At 39.8% G+C, this 11,956-nt stretch overlaps 1 protein-coding gene across 1 annotated transcript in view; it reads left to right on the forward strand.

Moving 5' to 3' along the window:
* sdc2 (syndecan 2) overlaps positions 1-11,017 on the forward strand; it is a 40,537-nt gene extending 29,520 nt beyond the window's left edge. Inside the window, exons 2-5 of the mRNA XM_079590740.1 lie at positions 4,603-4,717; positions 4,805-4,965; positions 6,218-6,338; positions 9,458-11,017. Of these exons, the coding sequence (XP_079446866.1) occupies positions 4,603-4,717; positions 4,805-4,965; positions 6,218-6,338; positions 9,458-9,621 (561 nt within the window). The 3' untranslated portion in view covers positions 9,622-11,017. The remainder of the gene's footprint in view (positions 1-4,602; positions 4,718-4,804; positions 4,966-6,217; positions 6,339-9,457) is intronic.
* Positions 11,018-11,956: the final 939 nt, after the last annotated feature.

An 11,956-nucleotide genomic window follows, 5' to 3' on the forward strand; every position in this document is an offset into this window, starting at 1 on the left:
AGTTCCTCTATAAAACGGGCCTTTTCCAGTTTGATGAGTTGATTTTTCAAATACTTTGAGTATGTAAAATGTTGGTCATTTATTAGATAAATGCATTGTATTGTGCATCTTAAAGGGGACATATAATGAATATCTGAGTTCTCCCGTGTGTAAGTGTGTAATCGGGTCCCCGGTGCTTCTACCAACACAGAAAACGCGAAAAGTGAAACCCAACTTAGTTTAGGTGAGCCTTTCTCTGCAAGCATGTCAAAAAATAACACGATCAGATTTCTCTCTGCTTCTGATGTATGAAGAGGATCTTGTATTGTCGGCCCTTAATCTGCAGGTTTACACACACGCCACGACATTTGGTTCCTCAAGCGACAGCAGAGACCAGTTCTAACGCGACGGCAGAAGATCCAGCAAAGCCTGAAACTGTTCTGTGGTCGAGCACAGACTGAACACTAGTGACCAGAACATGTCAGCGCTGTCTTATAAACACCTCAGGAACTGTGGACACTTGTGTAAGAGTTCAACATGATGATGAGATGATCAGTGTAACTCCACAACAACTACACAAATGTCTCCACTAACATCCAGAAACTCTTCCTGAGTCTCTCCGTAAGGCTACGTTCACACTACAAGCTTTGTCGCTGCTGGTCGCCAGTGGCTGGCGGTGCGGTCGCTAGTGGGCGTTCCCGCTACTGGTTGCCTAGTAATGTGTGTGAGTGACATTCACGGATGTTCCTCCATGTTGTAAACAACAAATCCGTTTTCTTGCCACTACAAACAAACATTTTGTAAGGAAAGTTCTAAATATAAATGTAATCAGTATAACATGCATAATATTAGATGATCGAGAAACTGTGAGTGCTTTTTGCCATCGCGGCTATTTAACTGCAGCAAACGGGCAAATACCGTCTATATGTGTTCACGACACCAGTCCGGCTCTGAGTCAGTGCTGGGAACACCACTGTATGCACACGGAGATACATCACAACTTACAGCACAGTTTCTGACGGCTAAAATCAGCTTCTCGTTCAGCTGGCCTCTGTCAGAGAGTGACGGATGATCACGCGCTCCACTGACTTCACTCCTATTGGTTGTCGCTCCCGAAAGTCGCTCTTCATTTGCATAAAGTTAAACAGATCTCAACTTTGTCGCGTCGCCAACGGCCGCGATTGTGCGTGTCGCCGGAAAACGCACGCTCCCCATTGAAATGAATGGTAACATGTCGCTTGTAGTGTTCTGTTATTGCTGGAGTTTCTGAAGCTTGTGTAAAGGCTCCGCCCTCTTCTGAATGGAGGCGGGGCTACAGCTCATTTGCATTTAAAGGGACGCACACAAAAATGACACTTTTTTTGCTCACCCAGTTATAATAAATGATCTGTGGAGTATTTTGAGCTGAAATTTCACAGACACATTCTGGGGACACCAAAGATTTATATATCTTGTGAAAAGGGGCATAATATGTCAACTTTAAAACAAAGACTCCGGTATATGTGCCACTCACTCTCTGTAGGGTTTATGTTGACCACACTATGGGCCTTTTCTAGGCCGGGTCCGTATGGATGGACCGTCACGAACGGGGTCGGACTGATGCTGGTTTCCGAGGCCTGTAAAGTTTAAACTACTCCACAAAGACCAAACTACACGAGGGACATGATTAGCACTACCACAGAAACCTCCACTGATAGTTAACACTAAATCTGTGTTGCACCTGCACAGTGTGATTAACATCTGACAGGGATATTTAAATATTGTTATACTATCCAAACAAATCATTCCGGTAGAGCATTCTGGAAGGCAATTCACAAAACCACAAAACAAATATGTGCTAAACCCTGTATGTACCATGTAGCCTACAGTGTAATTAGTCAAGTCAGCTTTATTTATATAGTGCTTTTTACAATACAGATAATATCAAAGCAGCTTCAGTGATAACATGAAAATAATACAAGTTTGTTTCTAGATGAAAATTGCGTCATCGTCATCGTCCACCTGAAGGCAGGCAGATAATATATATATATATATATATATATATATATATATATATATATAATTATTTGTATATTATTTTATATTTTAATATTGTATGTATATATATATATATATTTTTTATATTTTTTAATAAAATACAATATAAAAAAAAAAAATATATATACATACAATATTAAAATATAAAATAATTCATAATTATCATTTTAATTATTTATATTATGTTTTTTATTTAATTTAAAACATTATTATTATTATATATAACATTAATAATACATAATAAAATATTCACAGTGTAAATATTTCTACATTAAAATATACATCTGCCTTTATATTTTAGAAAGTAGGTCCCTCACAAGAGGATCATAAGATTTGTGCATTTGTGGAATCAATAAGTCCGTGATCCGAGAGCCTTCACTGGGACAGTCTGTCTCCAGACTCCTGAATACACTCTTTAAATGCATAAAGTGTGTATGTAGGAATATCTGCACGATTATAATGTTCTTCTCCATTATTTGCTCATCATTTGATGAGTAACTGCTGCCATGATTGCTAGAATATGCACATAAATGCCTCTCTTAATAAAACCATGTTTAATAGCGCAGCGTTAATTGCACTAAGCAAACGAGTGAGTGAGTTCCGTGAATACGGAGCGATGCATAATGAGCCAAGCGTAGGTGTGTTTGCACTGGAAAGAATGGCTTTGACGTGACTCAAGCAAGGCGCACGGCCTGGGTTAGTTGTGTTTTTGTGCCACTCGCTGAAGTAATGCAAATATTTAGTGAATGCTTGACTTTCAGAGATGCGGTTGGGCTCTTGAGGATTAACCCGCTGATAGAAAGTTCCTGCTGTGTTTTAAAATGTCATGAAGTGGCTCTACAGAAACGGCTGAGCGTGCAGTTCGTTCTGAACTCTCGGTTGTGGAGAGGAGTTTGCTTGTGTGTCTGTGCTTTGATGAGGAGGTTCGGCTGTGTATAATATGTGTTAAGGCAGAAATATTGACTTTCAAATTTCAGCAGAAAGGGAATACTCATCGTGTGGCAAGATGGGTTCAGTGGTTTCAATTAGGGTTGGGTATCGTTTGAATTTTATCGATTCCCATTTCGATTCCTAATTTTAATTCCAATAAGGTAAAAAACAAAACAACTTGGATATCATTCACATTTAGTCTTACTGCAAAACATTTAATTGTAGCTGAATATCATGAACAAAAATCAACAGGCTAAAGAACAGTTTGCCTGTGGTTTAAAAATATCACAGAAAAACAACTAGCCTAACTAATATATTCCAAGCATTATTAAAGACAAGTACCGGTAATTAAAAAAAGATTTAAAGAAAAAATAGCAATCGTAAACAAAGATACATCTGAACAAAGATACGATTGAAATAAACAGTGTTATTATAGAGACGTCAGCAGGAATATTATGGAGCCTTCACGTGCTATGGTAATTATGGTAAATACCAAAAGCCGACGTGGAAAATGCACATGAACACCCCCTCATGTGGTATTTTCCACCGGGCAGCTCGTAGAATATTTTAATGCATGAGATGAGATAACCTTTGACCTGTTCGAAATGGCGGAGAGCAACGCAAGAGTCGTGAATAAGCATTGTACACAACTAAACATTTTTTGCTACTGTTAGCGGATAGTTTTTGTTGCCTATACAATGTTGTGTCATTAACAATTGTAATATAATGCGTTAACACTCAGTTTTAACAGTACCGTTATATACCGAGAATATACAGCATATTATTTACTGTTTGAGTTTTGATAAATCATCTTCTTGATGTTGCAGATGACTAGCCAAATAACAGGTCTGGATCTGGATCTGTGAGTCCATCTTTTCCCTACATTACGACAACAAAAGCACTTGAACACAACACACTGGTAAATACCATTTCACAAGAGGAAAATATCATCTTTTCCATAGCACGTGAAGGCTGCGGTCTCTTTAAGAGTTGCCCAATATAGTTACACACGCCTGCATCACTGAAAACATCTCGTCTCGCGCTCGAATGGTTTAAAATCACATTGAAATGCTCACAAAGGAATCGATAAGAAGAATCGAAATTTACATTTTATAACAAGTATCCGATTCCTGACTTCAAATATTAACCCTCTGGGGTCGGCAAATGCGCGGGCGCATTTTTCTCGTTTTTTTTTACATGGCAGCAAAATAGACTTAGAATACTCCGTCATTTTTAGTCATAGAGACTTAAGAAATATGAAAAAATAAGCTGTAAAAATGTCTACTTTTTTATGCATCCACTTACAATCGAAATAAAACATTGTGCTTTTGAAAAATAAAGAAAATAAACAGGGTGTGCTTTCTGCCTCTCCATCTTGTGAACTTTTTTTCTAGAGCACGTCTGTAAACTTAAACTCTGGGGACCGAGGTGTTTTTGGGGTCCTTGAGATGTTCTGACATGCCCTGACATTTGTGCTTTTTTAAGTTGCTTATAAACATATTAATGGCAAAGGTGTAAAACAGGGCTACCATAATATGTGAGCAACATGCATGTACATGTTTGTTTTTTTGAGAGAATAATGTTTATGCATGGTTATTCAAAAAACAAAGCCGAAAAAAAAGCTTAATATCCATTTTTATCTCTTTATCTTTGCAGATAGCAGTGTCTGCGGCCAAATCTCCGTCCTTGACCGATGACTTATACCTGGAGGACGTCGGGTCGGGGGGGTATCCTGAAGATGACGACGACTTCAGCTCCGGATCGGGATCGGGTAAGGAGAGCCTCAGTGATTCCCGGAGCACAATCTGATCCCTGCGTGTTGGATGTGTGTGAAAGCATGTGTGTGTGTGTGTTTCAGGAGCTGGAGAGGTGGAGGTGGAGGTCGCCACAGTAAACACACTGTTCATCGCGCCCAAAGCAGAGCCAACACAGGACTCCACCAAAGACTTCACGCCGAAAGTGGAGACATCGACGTCACGCGACGCTCCTAAAGACAAGAAGAAACGAATTATGATAGACGTGAGTGCCGGATAAAAAAACTTAATCACGAGTGAAATTCAGATTAGTGTTGCTGTTTGAGGATGAAGAAGCTCCAGCTCTTCTCTATATCAGTGTCAGTGTTTCTGAACTCCTGAAACGCCTCCATTGTAGTCTTGAGTTTCTTCCGGGAACAAACACGTTACAATATTCCTCATTATAATAATTCATACGCAGAATAAAGGGGCGGGGCCTGGTTGAGTTAGTTAGTAGTGTGTTAAACTGGCGGTTATGGTAAGGGGAGGGACATTTCCCAAACACACTCGAAGCGCTCGACCAATCACAACACACTGCTCCAGCCGACCAATCAGAGCACAGTGTGCTTTTCAGAAGGAGGGGCTTCATAGAGACAGGAATGTGTTTCCCGAAAGAGTCGTTAGCCAACTATGTTATCAGCAGTTCAACGAGTCGGTGTTTCCCGAAATCATCGTTCTAACGAACATTCGCAAACAGCATCGCAAACTTGTGTGTTTGGAGCGACAGATCTCGACCTGTGGTTAGAAGCAGAGTTTCTAAAAATGTTTATCATGAGCAAAATAAGCTGACATTCAGTACAATCTGTATCTTTTATTTAGAATACATACAAATATTGCGAGAATACGGTTTCTAGTTGATTTCTTCAACGATGCACTGTGGTAGTAAAGCAGTGAATCCAGAGCGATACTGACAGACTGGGAAGAGAGGAGCCGCAACAATGGAGAATATGAGGAGAATAATCAACATTCAAGCAGGAGAACATGTTCTAGTGGAGCCTGAAAACTACAGCAAGACAAAAAAAGGATGAAACCTTAACCTTATCTTCTGAAAAACAAAAGTTTAAAAATGAACAATGGCTTTAGTGCAGTGGTTGATTGACAGGCTATTAGAGGATCCTCTGTTATGTGCGCTGTATCTGATCACCCGAAACCGTCTTCAGACGAGGGGTAAGTGGGGTCTCCTGGTCACACTCGATCTCTGAGTGTACATGACATAAATGTGCAGTAATGCCGAGTCCAGCGCTGTCAGAAACTGTGTGTAACGTCCTCTTCTCTCTCAAAAAGTGTATAATATGACTACTGAGTCCTCTTCTCTCTCAGAAAAAAATGTATAATATGACTTGTGTTTGTTTGCTTGGTTTTATTGTATTTATATGATATTTGTATTTTTTTTATTACATTTTTGCCATGAAAATAGCCTTAGATGCTGACATGGCATTAAATAAAACTATCTATTGATCTCTCTTCTGTCTCTCTAGTCTCCAGATCTGGCCACTGAAGACTTGCGTCGAAACCCCGTCACGAGCACCACAAGCCTCCCTCGGTCCCCGCTCGAGGTCCAGTCCGAAAACCTCTTCCAGAGGACAGAGGTTTTGGCAGGTCTGTGAATTATTATTGATAAATACTCCTGTTAATAAGATACAGCAGCACTGCAAGACAATTGAGTAATTTTAGGAAATGCAACCATGTTAAATAAAATGTGTATATATATATTTATTATTCATTGTCACACACACACACACACACACACACACACACACACACACACTGTTCAAACGTTTGGGGTCAGAACCATTTTTAAGTCTCTTCTGTTCACCAAGGCTGCATTTATTTGATAAAAATACAGTAAAATTGTGAAATATTATTATAATGTAAATCATCTGTTTTCTATGTGAATATATAGTGTAAGTTATATGTGTAATTTATTCCTGTGATCAAAGCTGAATGTTCAGCATCATTACTCCAGTCTTCAGTGTCACATGATCCTTCAGAAATCACTATAATATGAAGATCTGATGCTCAACATTTATGTTTATTATCAATGTTGAAAACATTAATATTTTTGTGTAACTTTAGTCAGGATTCTTTGTTTTAAAATAACAGCATTTATTTAGAATTTATTTGTAACATTATAAAAATAATATTTTTTTTTTTTACTGACCCCAATTGAGGTCAGTCTGAACAGTAATGAACATTTTTATAATAATTTAGATGTCATTGAGGGATTCTTGCTGATAATTCACGGTTTCCTCTCTCGCTGGGAGTTTCAAGAGTTCACCGCACACTCGAGTCTCAGCAGAGATGCATTCAGAGCATGTCTCCATACAACAGATCCATTTCTTGATGTGCAAAGGCCAAATTCTTAATGTAAGCACACTCATCTTTAATATCCTGTGAACCACAATGAGAAGAAGAAACCGTCTGCTTCGGGTCGACACATTTCCTCATGTCAGTCTCTCGAGCCTCCAGCAGCGTCGAGGGGTTCCTGATTTAATTATGGACATAATCTGCCTCTGCTTTGTGTGAGACATCGAGTCACGTCGTCCGACGGGGATGATATTCACATGTGCTGTGACACCGTGTCCTAACCAGACGAGATAACATTCAGCGACGTGCAGTTTGCATGACTACGAGATGCTCAACATTTTCCATATGCTTCCCAATGCTCCTTATGCATGGAATGAGCTTCAAGTTATATCCCAGCAAGCAATAGCCGTCATTTCATCGTCTGGGTTAACTATAGACCCGATAAAGTCCGGCTGTGAGTAACACACTTCTAGCCAGAATAACCTTGAGTTTGGTTGCATGTCGTTTTTGCCAAAATAACTTGCGCGATGTATGTTATTCCATCATGTAAGCAAAGTCAACAGTAATTACAAGGTGTTTGGTTTAACATTTTTTTACTCATTTAATTTCTTTATCTAATTGACTGTTCGCAAAGACACGCCCCCCTTAGTTACTGTTGCTATGTCCGACAAGCTACGCCGCTCTCACACACACCATGTTCTCACGCAGTGAAAAACACATCGTGGAGCAGAGAGACACTGACAGACAGGACAGACCAGGTTACTTTTGTAATGAAACATATTAAATAAAGTCTCACCTTTCAAATTTGGTCATTTTTTAAAATTAATTTAAACAACAAATAGCGTTTTGTGGCTCTTTATTGTGTCGTCGTGACAGATCGCTCAGTTAAAGCCGCTCGTGAACCGATCATCTCTTCCTTCTAGTTCATTTATAGCATCAAATAAACATGAATGAACATCAGAAGGAATGTTGTTTTAACTCGGAAAGACGTCAGTACACTCCGCTTCTCAAGCTCAAATCCTCCCATGTTAATCTACTAACTCTCCTACTGACTCTCGGCGAAGTATGATTGGTCAGATCACCTGTCAATCAAGCTCCCTGCGAAGGGTCAATTGGTGACTAGTCTATTCTTGGGCGATGGTTTAGACGTCTATTAAATTTTCACTGACAGCCCAAATGTTGCCTTGTTTTAGCCTCGACGTCTGGCTGTGTTTGGACGGACTTTTGGACTTTTAAACGCAAAAAATTGCTTGCTGGGATACTACACATGAAATATGCTCTCGCTTTGTTTAAAAACATCCTAAAGTCTGTTTTTATAGAACGGTGTAAATGTTTTAATAGTTGATTAGGATTTGTATTGTCTTTTAGATATGGGTTTGTTTATTATGTTGTGTTATGTACTGCAGTTCTTGTGCTGCCTATCTTGACCAGGACTCCTGGTAGAAGAGATATTGTATCTCAACGGGACCTTCCTGATTAAATAATCAAAAAAATCAATCAAAATCAGAACAGCGTGTGGGCGGAGTCTCGCGGTAATATTGACGGAGCACAGTACATAATCAATTTCACTAATATTACACCATTTAAACATTATTACAAATACATAGGCTACTGAGTTACTAAAAACTTTGAACATTCTTGTTTCCATGTTTAATTTCAAGATCTGAGGAGAATTATCCACTGTTGCTTTTACAGCTACAAAGCTGGAGCACTAAATGATATTCAAAGTCACATGACACGCTTTTAACATTAAATAAAGCACATAAACAGCGCCTGAGATTATCATTGCCACACTTTGTGTCTGTTGTTAAGCAACAATGGATAATTCACCTCAGATCTAGAAATTAAACAATTGGAAACAAGAACGTTCAAACTGTGAATAAACGAGTGTATTCTTTCATGTAGATTGTTTTAGTAACTCAGTACATATTTTTAATAATGTTTAAATGGTGAAATATTTGTGAATTTCATTATGTATTTTTCCATTTTCTTGTGAGTGGCGTCAAGATTACTCTCTGGTGCCGTGCACTCGCCGCGAGACTCCGCCCACACGCTGTTCTGATTGGCTGTACACTCGCCGTGAGACTCCGCCCACACGCTGTTCTGATTGGCTGTGCACTCACATCGAGACTCCGCCCACACACTGTTCTGTTTGGCTGTGCACACGCCGTGAGACTCCGCCCACACACTGTTCTGATTGGCTGTGCACTCGCCGGGAGACTCCGCCCACACAGTGTTCTGATTGGCTGTGGTTTTGATTGATTGTGGCGCATTTGCAGTCGCGTTTAGTCGCGGACAGACAAAGTAATTTGTCGCTGGAATCGTATCGCATCGTGTCTGGTTAGAACACGGTGTGAGAAACCAAATGCTTCTGTAAACTGAAATAAAGCGAGTCCCTTATTGTGTTGCAGCCGTGATTGCCGGAGGAGTGATCGGGTTCCTCTTCGCCATCTTCCTCATCCTCCTGCTGGTTTATCGCATGAGAAAGAAGGACGAAGGCAGTTACGACCTCGGGGAGAGAAAACCTTCTGGAGCGGCCTATCAGAAAGCCCCGACCAAGGAGTTTTACGCATAAACTCGCTCCACCAACACCAGCGATGGTCTGATATCAGTGACTACGACAAACTCCTTCTGCATTCACAAAATCATGAGCGAGGAAAAAAATAAATAACGTAAAGGAAAGCTTTTCGCATAGAGTATTGTAATTAAGACCTTTTCTTTCCTTTTTTTTTTTTTTTTTTTTTTTAATGAAAAAGCATCTCTCTGTATTTAAACATTATTTTCTGTGTATTTTGAAGAGGCTGAAAAGAAACCCAATCTGTAAAGGCGAGGACATCCGCGTCACAGGAGCAGTTTTTAGTCGCTGACTACTTTTTAAACTGTAAAGAAACATTTTAAAGTGGAATAATTGAATATAATTGTTCTGTATCAGTCCTGATTTCATTTCTCATCCAGCATGTCTGACGTTGACCATAAGTGTTTCATTAATTTATCATTTTCTCAGATGTTGAACAATGCCTTTCTGTCGTCTGTCTAATAACTGCTAAATGTTTCCCTGCAGCTCATTGGCTTATTTCACAGGTTCAGCGTTTATTGGTGCGTAGATCTGTAAATACGTCACCAGACCCGTTAGAGTCGAGTTTGATTGTAGGTTTGGAGGAACGACCCTCTCGTGTCTGTAAATCTTCCCTCAGATGTTGAAAAGCGTCTGCTTTATTGAACTGATGATCCCAGAGTCGACTGACACGACCTGTCCTCCTTTGATCAGAGCCGGTCTGATGTTCTCTGATGAAAGTCCACGTATCCTCACGTCACACTGCAGCGATCGCTGTCATTAGCTGGTGGAGAGAGTAGATCTGATGTGTACGCTTTACGAACTGGCAACCATTGAAATCAAGAGTGCTCACCGAAACCCTTACGGAGGCCAGTAACGGATCCGGATGATTGAATCGCTCTATACATCCGTGTAACGCGTGAATCCCTGTGTATTTCCCCTTCCCTCTTGACCGACGTTCCCAACTGTGACCAACTCCCTGTACGGATCGACGCATCAGAGCAAAGGTACTGAGAAACTTCTGCAAACCCAAAGACTCGTTGGATCTCCACGATGCTGTGTATTCCTTTGGCCACATTTGAGGATTTTCTTTTGTTTTAATTGTTAGCTGTTAGTTTTTTTGAGTATACATCTGACCTTTGCATCCAATTACTTATTCATGTATGGGAAAAAAAAATCTATATAGAATTATATATAAATGTATATTCACAAATGTTTTAAACCTTGCCTTAAAAGTGCCTACCATCTGGAAGCGTGTAGCCGCGATACGGTTTCGCCGGGAATGCTAGAGTTGTGGTTATTGTGTTATTAGCACAGCGGAATGAAATGGTAATTTTTTTTTAGTTGTACAAAGCAGACAGTATTGTACCTATAAGTTAAAACAACACTACTGAATAAACATTGTGGCCTAAACTCGCTGTCTGTCGTTTTTATCTGTCTATACATCCATCCATCTATTGTTTATCCATCCATCTATTGTTCATCCATCCATCTATTGTTTATCCATCCATCTATTGTTCATCCATCCATCTATTGTTCATCCATCCATCTATTGTTCATCCATCCATCTATTGTTCATCCATCCATCTATTGTTTATCCATCCATCTATTGTTCATCCATCCATCTATTGTTCATCCATCCATCCATCTATTGTTCATCCATCCATCCATCCATCCATCCATCCATCCATCTATTGTTCATCCATCCATCCATCCATCCATCCATCCATCCATCCATCCATCCATCCATCTATTGTTCATCCATCCATCTATTGTTTATCCATCCATCTATTGTTCATCCATCCATCTATTGTTCATCCATCCATCCATCCATCCATCTATTGTTCATCCATCCATCCATCCATCCATCTATTGTTCATCCATCCATCTATTGTTCATCCATCCATCCATCTATTGTTCATCCATCCATCTATTGTTCATCCATCCATCTATTGTTCATCCATCCATCTATTGTTCATCCATCCATCTGTTCGTCTGTTGTTCTGTCCGTCTATCCCTCTATCTATCATTCTATCTGTTGTTCGTTCTGTTGGTCGTTCGATCTGTCATTTAATCTGTCTCGTTCTGTCTTGTTCAATCTGTCTGTTTGTTCTGTCGTTCGTTCTGTTGTTCGATTTGTCTCTCAATCTGTCAATCTGTCTGTCGTTCTGTCTCTCAATCTGTCGTTCTGTCTGTCTCTCAATCTGTCTGTCGTTCTGTCTCTCAATCTGTCTGTCGTTCTGTCTGTCTGTCGTTCTCTCTCAATCTGTCTGTCGTTCTGTCTGTCTCTCAATCTGTCTGTCGTTCTCTCTCAATCTGTCTGTCGTTCTGTCTGTCTCTCAATCTGTCTGTCGTT

The sequence above is a fragment of the Phoxinus phoxinus genome (genome assembly GCF_949152265.1).
Source record: "Phoxinus phoxinus genome assembly, chromosome: 19".
In the NCBI taxonomy this organism is placed as follows: Eukaryota; Metazoa; Chordata; class Actinopteri; order Cypriniformes; family Leuciscidae; genus Phoxinus; species Phoxinus phoxinus.